The sequence below is a fragment of the Fusarium oxysporum genome, chromosome 4 (assembly GCF_000149955.1).
Source record: "Fusarium oxysporum f. sp. lycopersici 4287 chromosome 4, whole genome shotgun sequence".
NCBI lineage: Eukaryota > Fungi > Ascomycota > Sordariomycetes > Hypocreales > Nectriaceae > Fusarium > Fusarium oxysporum.
The window spans coordinates 245,865-261,035 of NC_030989.1; the positions used below are offsets into that span (position 1 = coordinate 245,865).

Here is a 15,171-nt window from a genome sequence, read left to right on the forward strand (position 1 = left end):
TGTCCGTTCGGATATGTTCTTCATATCGTAGGTTAACAAACGGATGGAGACGAAATGACAAAGTAGACACAATATCGCTTTATGAGAAGCAAAACAGCAGCTCGTTCAAAACCTTTATACTATCTCCTACTGCTACCAGATCGTCATTATTGCTACCACGGAAGCTACTAAAAAGCCGAGGCCCGGTCGTCGGACTCTCGGGCTATCTTGGCAAACGAATATCAAGCATAATTAAGGGTCTTGCATAGTCATTAAAACTGCTCCGTATCTAAACGACTGTAATGTCAGTGCGGTGCAGTGCAGATCATTTCTTCATTGTAGCATTACTCATTTAGCCTCGGTAGATCCACAGGGTCTATATATTGTGACCATTCAGGGAGTAATACTAAGTTCCATCTGCCGAGCGACGCATATGGAGATCCCCATAAGCCATGCAAGGACCGTGAATCGTTGTTCCCAGCCAATAGTCTTCTCAGGCCAGGCATGGACCTGAAACCTGACCATCATGGAGATTCCATAGATAAGAGGGGATTAAGTGGATATAGTTGTGCTTTTCTGTTACGTTCCTCTTGTTCAACGAAGTCTCAGCATAATGACCGCCCTAAAGGCAGATAGAGTTAGAGTAAAAATCTAAAACTTTACTTAGACTTGGTCGTAGTCTCTAATTTAAGGTTGTGTTATAAGTTTATTTTCCCCGAATGCTCCGACCCTTTATCCTATATCTGAATAGATTCTCTTGCGACGATTTATTTCTTCATGTCAGTCGATGAGAATAACACCGGTGACGGGACTTATATAGCCGATTTTTAATTTTAATGCGAGCCAGGATTTGGCTCAATGATTATATATAAGATCAGGTCTGATAATAGATATATAGGAGAAACAAAGCTGCCTCATTCTAACACAACTACGATCTTCTTCCCAGACTTCTCGTTCCGAACCCTGTCAAGCCCATGCGAAATCGTATCCAACCCAGTTCCGACAACGCAGGCCTCGGAAGGCAGAGTATACTCCCCAAGGTCCAGTGCCTCGGTCAGGTACTTCGATATCTTCCCATCAGCATCCCAATCGATTATATCCGTGCCGAATACAAACTTGCTTCGGACTCCGCTGCTCAAGACCTTGAGTCTGTTTGTTGAAGATAGCCAGAGGTACTTTGCAACAAATGGAACCATAGAGAGCTTGCCTGTTGGTGGCGATGCTGGCATATCAATCGTGACTTGGGCTACGTTCTTCGCAGCGTCAAGCGTCATCTTGATGATGTCGATACACTTTGCCAGAGAGCCTTGACCGATGGCTACAGCGCCTGCACACCTTGTGTCCTTTAGACCCGCCACCACATCGTCTATGACTGACGAGCTGCGATAGTCGAATACTGCAGATGCGCCGAGACTGCGCACCGTATCCCAGTTCTTGGGTGACGCTGTGGCGATGACATCGTAGCCAGCTGCGACTGCAAGCTGTACGGCGTTCCTCCCAACACTGGTGCTCGCTCCCCAAACCAGCACTGTCTCGCCAGTATGCTTAAGGCGCGTCTTGATCTGCGGCATTTGAAGGCCTAGCTGATCTTTTTGGAACAAAGCGCACGCAGCAGTTACAGCAGTAAGAGGCAGCACGGCCGCATCAACACTCTTCATACCGTCAGGAACTTTTACAGCCAAATGCTCTCTGATCACGACAAGTTCTTGAAAAGCGCCCTCATCAGGTCTTCTTCCGCGCTTATCCATACCAGCTGCCAGTCCAACGATCTTATCACCCTCCTTGAATCGATTAACTCCAGAACCGGTCTTGATGACTTGGCCAGCGACGTCGTAACCAAGGACAAGGGGATATGTGAGCCACTCGAACATCATGTTGCCCATGGACTGTTTGACGGCGTCGACTGGGTTGATCGCGATGGCCTCTGTTTTGACGAGTAGTTCATTTGATCCAGGCTCTGGAACGGGAGCAGATTTGACCTCGATCAGGGGACTGTTGGGGCTGAGAAGGTAGGCAGCTTTGTTGGAGAGTTCCATTGTCAAAACAATGACTGGTATTGAGTGAAGATCAAGTTGAACGAATAAGATTAATTGTCTTTGATCAGGGCCATCTTCTGGCTTCTGTGAACTTTATATACTGCAGCCTCCATAGTCAATGATGAAAGTCAGCGAAGTCGATTCCATGAGTATATGCTTATTTCTACGATTTCTGACACTATTCCCGCCAAATAAATGCGAATCCGAGATTCAACGCGCTGCTTTCCATTTTTGGATATGACTAAGCCGCACCCCTTCTGATTAAACATCATTCATTGGCTCAAGACTTGGTGCTGGTCCGCTCAAATTATAGATTTAAGCCAATTATAACTCTGGATCGAAAATCAGCTTATCAGCTACAATTCCTTCTTGTTGGGATCTCACTTTACAGTGTAATCGACTATTGCACTAATTGTTTCTTAATTGGCTAGGCAGAACCCTGAACGTTATTTTATTTCTAGAGAAATTGCTTTCTTATGATTTAATAGAAGTTTAACTATATACGTTTATGCCTTTATAGTTGCGTTTAAATTAATATAACGCTTTGTGAAGACATGGGAACTTTAGGAGCTCTCTCTTAAATCATAAAACATATTATAAAATTAGGCATATTTTCATAAAGGTTTAGACTGCTTATCTCTTGGCCTTATATCTCTGTTTCTCCTTAGGGACGCCCTTCTCACCTCGAGAAGTCACTTCACGTACTAGTATTCTCGTCAACAAATACCCACTCCTTCTCACAAGTACAATTACGCCAATGCCAGGTCCACATGACCCTCTGCCTGTTATTCACCATCACCGCATCAACCTGCGCCCCAAACCCAGTCCAAGCTATATACATGTTCATATCTACCCACCGCGAACTTGGCCCAACAATCTTTCCACCCTTCCATCCGAATCTCTCAGCCAGTTCCTGCAACGACTCATACAGCGGGTCCTGAGTAAAGGGACGTATACCTCTCGAAGCAGCAACTGGATCGGGTGAAGACCGAAAATAGCTTCTTCCCTATGTTCCAGGTCCATGGTGAAGTCGACCGCCGTCTCGAGGTCGGTCTCGACGGCTTCCAGACCATTCAAAGTCCTGATTTCAGACTTATCTGCGATAGAGGCGAAGGAAATTGGTCCGCTCAGTCCTTTTGTTTCTCCAGTGAGGACGATTAGTACTTTTAAGGATACAATATGTTCCAGAGCAGTGCGGCCACCCCAGTTCTGGCCTGGGATGGCTATGAAGAATGCCCTGAAAAAAGGGCACGAGTTGTATAAAATGGCGGTGTTTCAACTTCGATAGAGTCGAGGCGGTTGTTAATCATGGAATAGATATCCAACACATGGCTGACTGCAGCTTCATTATTGGTTGTTGGAGGCTGATCAATGGGATGCATTACCATAGCAATGTATTCGCCATGTCAATATCTGAGAGATAAGGTTGAAACCGCCGATAAAGATAGTTGTGTAGAACTGGCTCCCACAGTCCTCCAATGCTACCCTTAAAGACACAAATTAGAACTATTTTATTCCTAAACCTCGAATTTGATGTTTGTCGAGGTCTGGAATTTCATTTATGTCAAACGAGGTGTAATGCTGACTTTATATGGCTAATCGATGATTTTGCTCCAGTACACCGCGGAGATGATGGAGGATCTCGTGGAATGGAAGCTCTACCGTTGAGTTTATAATTGCTTCGATGCCGTGTTGGGTTTCCTACGGTGTATTGTAATGCTCGTCTGACGGTAGTTGCCTCGGCGTCATTTCTTTTTCAACCCAAAAATTCGGCGTTATATCGATAGACACTAGAAGATACGACATCATTAGGATGGAGGGGATTTTTAAAATTGGTCTAAATATATGATCGTTCAGGCCACTTGAGTGAATCATGCGGCGAAAGCTTGTTGAGAAATTTGAAACTTAAACCTAATAAGGTGATGAAGTGGCTGCTTCACTCCAGACACTCTTCAACTGGTGGATACTCGCACTCACGAATGTCATATGAAACCACCCTAGCTCTGAGTAATATTTGCGACGTGAGATTAGTCTAGCGCATTGATGAAGAGCTTATACGATAAGGACGATGTAAGATGTCTGTTTATACGTTGTTGCGCCAGGCTCTCTTGCGCGTCCTCAACTTTAGGATATCTCCTATAAACTCCTCGCAAATCATCATAAGCTTGATAAAACAGGTCTAAGGCTCAGGACTAAGAAGAATAGAAATTTCGCCTGTATTATTAAACTTAGTGCATCTCATCATAAGGGTGCATATATGGTCTAATAATTCCTTGAGCTAATAAGTAGCGGTTTTATCAATTTCTGGCACGAATAAACCTGGTAAAAGACTTTGCAAAGACCGATTCTTTCAGTTCTCAGTATATGCAAGATGTAGCGCATCTCCATCGCTGGACTCAGGCCTCAACAATCTCATCCCCCTCTTCAGCAAGGACCAGTCTTGGAACGCTATGCTTGAACACATTCCCAGGATCATACTTCCTCTTCAAAGCCGCCAACGTCTCATAATGCTTCCCATAGATCTTCTTGACATCAGCATCCTCGTGAGAGCCAAGCGATATATACGACCCCTCCAGGATATTATCAGCATCTTGTGCCTGAAGTTCGGCCTTGACCTTGGCAGCCCATTGAACTCGTTCTTCCGCGATATTTTTATCTGCAAGAACTGCGTAGATCTCAAACATATGATGGCGTGCCCTCGTTCCAAAAACAGATTTCTGTTCAGGCTCTTGTGCTGAGAGTAGTGTGTGGTATGAGAAGATCAGACTTCCGCCTGTTGCATTAACACAATGCTTTCCCAAGATTTCAATGGCCTTCTCAGTCAGAGTCTTACAGTTCAGAGTATAGACTCTACCGTATGAAGGCCAGGTAACCAACTTCTCATTATTCTCGAGCATTTCCGCAAGTGTAATCTCCTGCGTGTTCTCCATCACACAGGTAGCCGCCGCAGCTATGTTCTTTATCCAAGATCGCCCTTCGTTTTTGTCGTCGCCGTGCCAAGTCGCGATGACCATGAAACTGACAGGCTGGCCTGGCATTTGGGCGATCATCGGCTGTAGTTGTAGGTACACCGGGAGTTTGCCTGATTCGAGAAGCTTTTCGTAGTGTTGGGTGTAGGAGGTGAGAGATACGGTTAGGTCGCTTGAGTCGTAGACAATCATAGATGAGAGGATCTAGATATGTGAGCTGAGGTCCTGGTTCGATGGGAGCGAAGCTTACCTTGTCGATTGGGTAAATTTTGATAGTCAGCTCAATAATTACACCGAGTGATCCGCCACCGCCTCGGATGCCGACAAGCAGTTCTTCATTGGCATCCTGGACTTCTCCACGAGCGTCGACGATCTTTGCTCCGATGATCTGGTCAACGCCGAGGCCATAATGCGACGTCAACGGTCCGTAGCCACCGAGAGTAGCCCATCCAGTATATCCTACACTTGCGACCGTACCGCTAGAGTCTTTGATCAGTATTGGAACCTTATAAAGCTTGGTCAAAGTACTCACGTCGGCGTACTCAGGCCTTCTTTCCCCAAGGCCTTGGCCAATTCGCCGCCGAGAATGCCCCCGCCGACTCTTGCGCTTTTCTTGTCTTCGGCTATAACAACGTGCTTGATATCTCGCATGTCAATCACAAGTGCCCCATCCACCAATGTTCGACTGGCACAATCATGGCCTCCCCCTCGCACGCTAAACTCGACGCGGTGCTCCAAGCAGAACTGCACAATCAAGGCCACTTCATCGCTGGTCTGAGGTCTGACTACCCCAAGAGTTTGAACTGGGTTGTCAATAAAGCACTGTTCGACTTGCTTGTAGTCTGCTGCACTAGGCGAGTAGGTTTTGGCTTGAGTGTCGGCCAGGTGAGCCTCGAGCTTCGAAAACAGAGATATTACAGTCATGATGGATGCAGCTTATGTGGAATGAACGCGCAGCGTAGATTGGATGTGGGTTTGGTCATATTTATATTCTCGGGGACCTCCAAGCCGCAGGCCCGCTGGGCAGTGTTAACTTGTCAAGTTCCTTCAATGCCTTAGAGCCGTGGCGTATGCATGTTTCTCATGGTTGATGAATAAGCCAATCACCGCGGAAGTAGACGCTACGCCGACATCTCAAGACAATTTCTTATTCGTCTAAGAACGAACTAATGCAAGCCTGGCTTACTTCCTTTCGCGATGCATCTATTACAAAGACTGAATGAGATTCGGTGATCAACCCCTCTTTTCTTTGTCATCCATGATAGAGCATGGGATTTCGTGTACGATATGGTAGAGTGGCCCAGTCGCCAGCAAGGGACTTATGGAGCAGAGCAGGCAGAGAATTGGTTTCTGTAAGCCCTTGCGCTTCACTAGCGTTACCTAAGGCGTATGGTGAGCGTATAGCGCGTCCAGCGTATTACACATTGCGTCATTGACGATCAACAAGTGCAGATCTCGGCTAGCCTTACAGCTATCGAAGCAACCACCAAAAATCACCTAGCCCTCTTACAGTGGTTCTCCATCAAAGCCCCGGAGAAAACATGGACGCCAAAAGTCTGCCCACATTCAAGCTTTGACTTCTTTGAAGGGTTTGCAGTGCCGGTAGGATCTGACCTCTTATCTAAGCGCCTAATCTCGGCATTGGCCTTCCGCAGGCGGGGGCTTACGCTGCTGATCTGTAAGGCGTAGCAACTTATTTATAAGTCACTGTGCCACGACAGAAAGCCCGTCGGCAACGGTTGAGCTATTCATCGTTTACCCTGCAAAAATGACCTTGAAGGTTGGAATCATTGGTGCCGGCATCGGTGGGCTCAGTGCTGCCATCGCCCTTCGACGAACTGGCGCCCAAGTTGAGGTTATTAAACCAACATCTCGCGATTAGCCTCAGCTGACATCGCGTAGGTCTTTGAGAGATCCAACTTCAAGGATGAAATAGGTGCTACAATAACCATCACTCCAAATGGAATGCGCGTTCTTCATCACTTCGGCTTTGATCCCAAGACAGCTCGCGGTGTGCAGAGTAAGCAGATGCGCATGGTAGATCCACATACACTAAAGGACCTGGTTGTCGAAAACTTTAGTTATGTTGAAGATGAATATGGTGCGCCATTCATGTTTTTTCATCGTGTAGATCTTCATACTGCGTTGAAAGAAATGGCTCTGTCGAGCAATGAGCGATATCTGGGTTCGCCGGTGGTAATTCACAACGGAAACTCTGTTACGAGCCTTGATTGTGAGAGAGCCACGATTTTGTTGGACAATGGGGAGGCTTTTCGGAAAGATCTTGTAGTTGTTGCTGACGGTGTTCGAGCAAGTCCAGTATCTGTCACGTTGAAATCTTCACTGACTAATCTTTCTTTCAGACTAACCTCGTCGACGAAATCACTCGGAAAGACGCCCCTCTCGAGGATATCGGCTCCTCATTTTACCGCTGTCTAATCCCATTCTCGGAAGTCAACAAAGACCCCGACCTCGAAGCCATCTTCAAACACCAAGACCCAGGATTCTGGGTCCCCTTTGAACTTTCCACCGGGACTTTCCTCGTTACGTATCCCTGTCGCGATGGAAAGGTGCTCAACGTTGCATTTCGACACAAAACAAAGGCGGAGAATGAGTACGCCGTCGATTGGAATACAGATACCAACGTTCAAGACATCACTGCCATGGTGGCGGGATTCAATCCGCTGGTGGCCAAGTTGTTCAGTTTGTCGACGAGTGTTTCTGTCCATAAGCTGTTTCGCAGGGAGCCACTTGAGACGTATACCAGGGAGAGAGCTGTTATAATTGGTGATGCTGCACATCCCATCCAGCCAACGCATGGTACGTTGCAAAATCCTTGAACATCACCCTGCTGACAATAAACCTAGCACAAGGCGCAGTCCTGGCGATTGAAGAGGCAGCAGCACTTGAAGCTCTCTTCAAGGACATGCAGAGCCCAGAAAAGGTCGCAGAGCGTCTGGGCTTATATAATGACATTTTGAAGCGCCGCATTCATGTTACTCAACTGCTTTCTGATGCACAACCTGGAATTTCGAGTATTCTGCGGAAGCGGGCTGAAGATATCTGGGGAGAGGGGATTTTTCCTCCTGAGGCGATGAACTTTACGAAACCGATTCGAGACTTTTTTTATGCTTGGGATGTCATGAAAGAGGCGGAGAAGATATCAGCTCGTGCGACATAGTCGATGATTCTTCTTACAATTCAAACATTATATCAATAATTTAGATTATTTCGGCTTTTCGAGAACAATCTATGGTCTTGAAGATATTGAACGTACTGGTACACAGAAATGAAATGCCATTGCGAAAGGTACGCTTTAGGGAATAAAGATACGGGAGTTTGTTTGGGGACGTCATTCGTAAACCTACCTTCACCGCCCTTCTGGCTTCTTAATTTATTCTTGTCCAATAATAATTCATACTTTATCAAATGAATATGAGAATAAACCCCAATGTCGCATTTATAATAGTCCATCTGGGCCCAACCTAGGGTTGTGATGGTTAGTTCCTAACTGTAGATAAACTAAGCTGTGCTAGGTTTATTATTAGTAGATTATATAAGGCGTGGTACTAAGTATTGTTAAAGTATTATATCTCTTAATAGTAAATTTAATATATATTAAACCTAACTAATATAAAGAAAGTTTTATTAATAGCTGGTAAACTAGAATCTATAAAACTACTAATGAATATGGTTTATATATAACTGAGAGGTATATGATGGTATATCTTGACCGAAGGACCGAGATGTTTAAGGGTCGGTCCTGGACCGGTCTCCGGTGACTCGGTCTGTTCCTGAATGGTCGATTCTGGAGGACCGAGATGGAAGCATTCGGTCTTGGGGTGATTGGTCGAACGGTGGGAAAGCTGTGGGGTATACGTGACGTAACCGTGAGGGTCGTAACATGACGTAACCGCTAGGATCGTAACAAGGGTGACGAGAAACTCGCAACTTTACAGAAGAATAACACTAAGTTTACAATCTTGATCAAGCCCTCTATTTATACCAGTTGATTGTCATTAATTTCTCCCCAATTAGCGTGTATTCGCTGCAAAGATGGCTACTACACGTGTGCCTTGGAATGAAGTCTCGATTACAAACTCGTGTGCTCATCGGGTGTTGCATGTGCGGTACCGCACCACATTTTCTGAATTACGCTCGTCAGCAAGTTCGTGCCGTCTTTGCTGTCTTTATAGAGATATTGTCTTGGATTGTGTAAGAGGTCACCTCCCTGGAATCTCAGAGGCATTGTTCAAGGACGAAGCTGAGGAGAAGTTGAAACTTGAGGAATTGGTCATGACAAAACGTTATGATTGTCTTACCATCCAAGTAACAGAACAAGAAGTCACTTTTGAGGTATTTATGGACGGACAGGCGGATGCCTTCGAAGTTGTAGGAGAGCGTTTTGGCAGAAGCTACCGTGTTGGGCGATATACGAACTCGAGGGAAAGTTTTGAACGCGCAAGAGAATGGTTATCCGAGTGCTTGGCCGGGCACGCCTGTCCTAGGCCCATTACTACAGGAGTACCACTACCAAAAAGGCTGCTTATGGTTGAGGGCGCTCTCGATGATCCTGTCAGATTGATAGAGACCCGAGGAGATGAGTTCCCTTACGTCTGCCTGAGCCATCGCTGGGGCGATCCTAGACACAAACAGCTCAAAACAACTGCACAGACAGTCAAAAGTCACCTGAAGAAGATCGAGTGGGTGGACCTGCCCGCTACATTCCGGGATGCTGTAACGGTTTGCCGGTCAATGGATGTTAAATATCTTTGGATTGATAGCTTGTGTATTCTACAAAGCTTTGCAGAAATAACACCTGACGAGCTCGAAGTCACTAGGCAGGACTTTGCTCAAGAGAACTCTACAATGGCGAGGACGTATCAAAACTCCCATTTTACCATCTCCGCTGACCTCTCGGACCACATGGACAGTGGCTTCTTTTCCAGAGATCCCGTTAATGAGTATAGAAAGGAAGTTACCACCGATAACGGGGATCAAGCATTTGGATACATCAGGGAGTCCATCAATCACTACCAAGATGATATCCCATGTCTGGAGACACGCGGCTGGACTCTTCAGGAATTCCTCCTTCCCTCACGCGTGCTTCACTTTGGCGAGTTCGACATTGCCTGGAGATGCAAAACACGAATCACTTGCGAATGCGGGCATCTAGACAGACAAGAGACAAAGCAGTCGCCCTGGCATCGATTTCACATGACTGAAGAAGCTGCCAAAGCTCCCCCGGACGACTCAGAAGGTGCTCTCGAGTGGTGGGAGCAGGTAGTTCACGAATACACAAGCCGCCAATTGACCAACGCCTCTGATAAGCTTCCGGCGTTATCAGGCCTAGCTCAACAGCGAAAACAAGTTAGAGGCGGTGTCTATCTCGCGGGATTGTGGCAAGACTCGCTTCTCCATGATCTCTGCTGGTACCATGTCTCTAATTACAACGTGGCAACTTCAGGTGGTGTAGGCCACAGACCTCCGTATTACCGTGCGCCTTCATGGTCTTGGGCCGCTGTCGATACTGATTCAGGCTGTAGCTGGTGGTGGCCCGGGCCAATCTGGCTTCATTCGATTCAGCCAACCAAGGAGCCAAAACAGGCATGCGTTATCCTGGAAGTAAGCTGTGAGCCTGCAACGACTGATCCCACGGGCGAGGTCCGAAGGGGATTCCTGGATATCAAGACGTCATTGACATTAGCTGAGATCTGCCAGGATCCTGAAGGGGAGGTTTTGTGGACCATCCACAAACTTGACCCTTCACTCAGAAAAGGATTCTTCAAGCCTGATTGCGTGCTTGAGGACGATGGTCTGAAATTTGGAGATCAGGTATTTTGTGCCCCGATCGCTGGGATCACATACTCTCGTAGGGTGAATTGTGCGTGTTTGGTTTTGAAAAAGGTTGACAGCGATACATACCAACGAGTCGGCTTCTGCACTATCAATGCAAAGCCTAAGAGTGTTGGCTCTTCTCAGGAAGATACTATGGCTTCTGATCTGGAGACTTTTGCGTGGCCGGACAGTGCACAGGTGCGGATCAGAATCGTATAATCACAATGGAAATATTTGGTATAATAGTTAAATTCATATCAATAAACTGAGAACTTACGAACTACGCATATTGTCTACAGATGCTGCTACACTACTATATCTACCAGATATCCTCCTTCGAGATGTTAGCAATGGCTTCAACCTCAGATGAGAAATGCTTACCTGATATCTTGCAGTATCTCTTAAACCTTTAACCTTCTCCGTCGCGCTCTCAACGGAGATATTGCGCTGTTCAGCCCAGATAGAGATGAGCGTTGAGTTGACATCCCGAGCCATGTGCTTCGCATCGCCACAAACATAGACAATCGCGCCGTTATCAATCATGTCTATCACATCATTGGCGTGAGACTTGATAAGATGCTGCACGTAGACCTTTTGCTTGGCCTCTCTGGAGAAGGCGGTATGGATATCAAAGCTATCACCGAGGGTATTCTTGTGTTCCTGGCCATTGTTAGTAGGGTTGGCGGGACACGGAGAGAACGTCGACTTACCTCCCACTCTGACTCATAGAGATAATCTTCATCCCGTCGCCGACATCCAAAGAACAACAGACTCTTTCCAACTTTCTTACCCTGCTTCTTCAACGCAGCTCGCTCTTGCACGAAACCTCTGAATGGCGCGACACCAGTTCCTGGACCGATCATGATGACGGGGCGGGATGAGTCTTTGGGTAGTTTGAAGTTGGACTTGCGAAGATGAACGGGCGCTTTGAAGCCGACGTACTTCTCCCGAGGACCATCGAGTTGATACTCTTGTGATTGAGATTCCTGATTCTGAGCCTGTTTGAGAGAGAGAAGGTAGTTCGTAGCAACGCCCTTGAAGACATCGGGTCGGCCTTGTATCTCGGCTGATTCAACGGCAGCGGTGATGGAAACGAGGGAGGGTTGGACGAGGGATGATGAGGAGATGGAGTAGTATCGAGGCTGAAGTTTGCTGAGTCCTTCTACGATAGCTGAGAAGGGCAGCTTAGGCCATGGTTGGCCGCCGCTGAGCATACTCAACACTTGAGCAAGTGAAAGACATTTCTGGCTGATTTTCTCATGGAAATACACCTTATCGCTACCAAGCTTCGTCGCTTCGACCTTTGCGATCTCGGTAGGTGCAAAAGCAGCGATGACGTTGATGAACTCTCGAGATACAGGTCCAGTAATTTCAAGGTAATATCGTAGTGCAGCAGCATATGTAGTCGGTGTAGGGACAGGTGACTTTGCTGTTGCCTCCCGACTGACAATAGAAATAACTGTATCCTTCTTCTCGGTCAACCCAAGAATGTTGAGAAGTTGGGCGACTTGATCTTCTGAGTTGGTAGGCCAGATAGCGATGTGATCACCCGTCTCATAAGACAGACCTGAGTCGCCAAGATCGATCTCCATGTGAATGCAGTTCCGATCCTCGGAAGTGAATACCTCGCGAGACTCAGTGATCTTGGCGATGTAAGGGTTCGTGTTGCTGAACTGACGGTTGCCAGAGCTGGTATCAAGATGATCCGCGTTTGCTTCACCGAGAAAGACTCCAGGCGAGCTCGCACTCAGGTCATCTCTTTCCAGAACACCAAAGGTAGACTCATAGGCAACATCTCTCTCCTGAAGCCCAAACTCTTGGACAAGCTTCGGCCACATGTCCTGCTTCCATGCCAGAAAGTCCTCTTCAGTCGTCCCAGCCGCATCGTCAGCCTCCCCAATACTAGCAAGATTCTTCGCACCGAGCTGATCCAGTGCTTTGGAAACACGTCTCACCATAGCATTATAATGCTCATAAGTGCTATTCCCTAGACCGAAAGCAACATACTTGACGTTCTGAAGATCAGCATCCGGTTGATCCCCATCTTCACCGCCAGTGATGTAGGTGTAAAAGTCCTGGGCGTTATCAGTTGGTTCACCCTCGCCGTACGTAGCGAGGACAAACATCAATACGACTTGCTCTGAGAGTTCAGAAAAATCATTATAGTCATACTCCTCAAGGTCAGCGACCATGGGATCGAGGCCATAGCGTGAACTGGCTTCTCGTGCTAGCTTTTGAGCGTAGTTCTCTGCGGTGCCGGTTTGTGAGCCGTAGAAGATGATGCAGTTCTTTCCGGTGGTGTTACAGATGTGAGAGATGCTTCGAAGACTGTCTTCTTTTGAAGCTGTTGTTTCTGCTGATGTGGTGGGTTTGGGGAAGAAGGGGTTTCGTAGCTTCCCATTGGAGATATAGACAATTGCTCCGAGGAGGAGGGAAAGAAGGACGATCAAGTCGGTTGAGTCAATGACGGGAGACTCTGTTGTAAGAAGAGCTTCGTCCAAGATGGACTCGTTGGTCATGATGTCGATATCAGCCATCGTGTCGAAGATTGGGGTAGATAGAATTGATGTTGATGATGATCTGCAACTATTCAGAAATCCTGAAAGCCTATTATACCATTTCGAGAAGTCATCGCGAACTTTCTCATGGCCCGAGTATCCGGCGCGGAATAGTTTTCCGACGACCGAGCTTTCGACGCAAAATCCAACAGCCAATCACAAGCATCATAAAGTCATCGGAACTTTCGCAATCTTTCCGACCAGAAGTCGAACCAAGGTGTTCAACAGCAAATCAAGATTTCGGTTACACTGGGAAATACGGATATAGAGATCACGATGTTTCTTTGATAGTTCTCCTTAATTCCACGCCTGGATTATTTTGCTACCACGATAATGTACACTGAGGATTAAGCCGCATTCTTCCAAGCGTCCCTGACCAAACTCCACGTCGCGAACACCGCCAGCGGCGAAACAAAAGCCTCGGGTATCAAACCATTTCTCAGACTCCAATGGGTGGCAACACTAGCCCAAGCCAAATTCTGAAGCATATCGCTCTTCCATTTTGCCTTCCATGTCTTTGTCGCCAGTTTTTCCTTGTCCTGCATAGTGTTTATCCAATCCAGTGACAAACGACCAATCTCAATCATAGTAAACGCCGCCCAGGACCGAATTGCGAGAAATGTCAACTTTTCTTCTGATTTGGCTGAGCGCTTGAGAATTCCTCTTGTTGAGAGGAAACCAATCGCTTCCGAGACGTGGAATGATGTCAGACAGAGGATCTGTGAAGTTTGGATTCCAATATCCAGCTTTTTCATGGGTTTTCCTGTTGATCTCTCGGCGGAGACTAGTTTAATGAGATCTCTGGCTGCCTTCCACATATCCAAGACCCCGAAGAGGCGATTCATTATCTGCCACTCATCAAGCATTGCACAGAGTGCTCTTGAACAGTTTGCGACTCGTGTTGTTGATGTTGCCATCGAGTTGACGTGAGATATTGTGAAGAATGATTTGGAGAGACCTTTCAATCTTTGAATCTGCAGTCTTGAGAGGTAAGATGCTAATAGGTCCATGATGAAGGTGACCAGGCGTATGGCTTCGCCAGCAAATAGAAGGACGACATCTCGACCTTCTCGCGACTCAATTGTTCTGTGTAAATGAGACAGAAACTGGCCAAGTTGTATGTTTCTGAGAATTGAGGGTTTCTTGTGACAGTCCGGTGAAGAGATCATGGTGAACTGCCGTGCGACAACTGAGAACAGGCAAGAATGCAGGCGATAGGGATAATCTGATATCTGATACGAGCCTTGCAACAAGTCAACAAAACATTACGCGGTCTTTCTGCAATGATACAGCATTGACTGATGCCTCAAAGGTTCCGACCGGAACGGACAAAATGAAACTGATAAGAATAGTGATGAACAAGCAGTCGAGTCATGGAGAAGCATATGTGATGGTAACACTCGGAATCCTCGAGTTCCGGGCTATCTGGTTCCGAAGAATGAAGAGATAAAGAGGGGCACGTCAATTGATAGCGAAGCGAAGCGAGCGCGCTTTTTAGTTATCTCTTAGTGTCGGATTAGTACTTGATGAGGAATTAGTGAGTTTCTCTGCTTACTTCCGAAATGGGTAGTTTCTGGTCATGCCGCAAGAGGAAGTCATCACAAACACCAGGAAAGGTCATTAAAGTGACTTAATAGTAGTTTGACAGTAATACTTATATCAAAATCTACAGCTTAAAAACATTGACCTTGACACACTTGACCTGCGTCCAATCATGCAGCGCATCTTCGCCATTCTCCCTCCCAAAGCCACTCTGTTTAATCCCACCAAACGGCGTATTAGCGTTAACGC

General features: G+C 46.7%; 6 protein-coding genes across 6 annotated transcripts; 2 read left to right on the plus strand and 4 right to left on the minus strand.

Moving 5' to 3' along the window:
• Window positions 1–893: 893 nt before the first annotated feature.
• FOXG_07458 (uncharacterized protein) lies at window positions 894–2,015 on the minus strand (the record flags this gene model as incomplete). The annotated part of the gene is made up of 1 exon (XM_018386043.1): window positions 894–2,015. One exon carries the CDS (start codon window positions 2,013–2,015, stop codon window positions 894–896), a length of 1,122 nt encoding a protein of 373 aa, XP_018243140.1.
• A 2,380-nt stretch (window positions 2,016–4,395) lies between these two features.
• FOXG_07459 (uncharacterized protein) lies at window positions 4,396–5,922 on the minus strand. The gene is made up of 3 exons (XM_018386044.1): window positions 5,517–5,922; window positions 5,235–5,463; window positions 4,396–5,188 (listed from the first exon to the last, which is right to left on the minus strand). The coding sequence occupies exons 1-3, from the start codon at window positions 5,906–5,908 to the stop codon at window positions 4,412–4,414; spliced, it is 1,398 nt and encodes a 465-aa protein (XP_018243141.1). The 5' UTR covers window positions 5,909–5,922; the 3' UTR covers window positions 4,396–4,411.
• Window positions 5,923–6,752: 830 nt separating this feature from the next.
• FOXG_07460 (uncharacterized protein) lies at window positions 6,753–8,165 on the plus strand (the record flags this gene model as incomplete). The annotated part of the gene is made up of 4 exons (XM_018386045.1): window positions 6,753–6,839; window positions 6,887–7,180; window positions 7,348–7,804; window positions 7,852–8,165. The coding sequence occupies 4 exons, from the start codon at window positions 6,753–6,755 to the stop codon at window positions 8,163–8,165; spliced, it is 1,152 nt and encodes a 383-aa protein (XP_018243142.1).
• A 765-nt stretch (window positions 8,166–8,930) lies between these two features.
• On the plus strand, window positions 8,931–11,111 carry FOXG_19488 (uncharacterized protein). The gene has a single exon (XM_018399709.1). The coding sequence runs from the start codon at window positions 9,041–9,043 to the stop codon at window positions 11,039–11,041; it is 2,001 nt and encodes a 666-aa protein (XP_018243143.1). The 5' UTR covers window positions 8,931–9,040; the 3' UTR covers window positions 11,042–11,111.
• Window positions 11,057–13,409, minus strand: FOXG_07461 (NADPH-ferrihemoprotein reductase). Its single transcript, XM_018386046.1, has 3 exons — window positions 11,533–13,409; window positions 11,204–11,482; window positions 11,057–11,156 (listed from the first exon to the last, which is right to left on the minus strand). Exons 1-3 carry the CDS (start codon window positions 13,357–13,359, stop codon window positions 11,142–11,144), a joined length of 2,121 nt encoding a protein of 706 aa, XP_018243144.1. The 5' UTR covers window positions 13,360–13,409; the 3' UTR covers window positions 11,057–11,141.
• A 318-nt stretch (window positions 13,410–13,727) lies between these two features.
• FOXG_07462 (uncharacterized protein) lies at window positions 13,728–14,390 on the minus strand (the record flags this gene model as incomplete). Its single annotated transcript, XM_018386047.1, has 1 exon — window positions 13,728–14,390. One exon carries the CDS (start codon window positions 14,388–14,390, stop codon window positions 13,728–13,730), a length of 663 nt encoding a protein of 220 aa, XP_018243145.1.
• Window positions 14,391–15,171: the final 781 nt, after the last annotated feature.

Bases quoted from the DNA above. Each gene is read 5' to 3' on its own strand.
- FOXG_07459 (XM_018386044.1), bottom strand. From the start codon at position 5,908: ATGACTGTAATATCTCTGTTTTCGAAGCTCGAGGCTCACCTGGCCGAC. The intron at 5,464-5,516 runs GTGAGTACTTTG...CAAAGACTCTAG, and splicing joins GAAGGCCTGAGTACGCCGAC to CGGTACGGTCGCAAGTGTAG. The intron at 5,189-5,234 runs GTAAGCTTCGCT...TCACATATCTAG, and splicing joins AAATTTACCCAATCGACAAG to ATCCTCTCATCTATGATTGT.
- FOXG_19488 (XM_018399709.1), top strand. From the start codon at position 9,041: ATGGCTACTACACGTGTGCCTTGGAATGAAGTCTCGATTACAAACTCG.
- FOXG_07461 (XM_018386046.1), bottom strand. From the start codon at position 13,359: ATGGCTGATATCGACATCATGACCAACGAGTCCATCTTGGACGAAGCT. The intron at 11,483-11,532 runs GTAAGTCGACGT...AACAATGGCCAG, and splicing joins TCTATGAGTCAGAGTGGGAG to GAACACAAGAATACCCTCGG.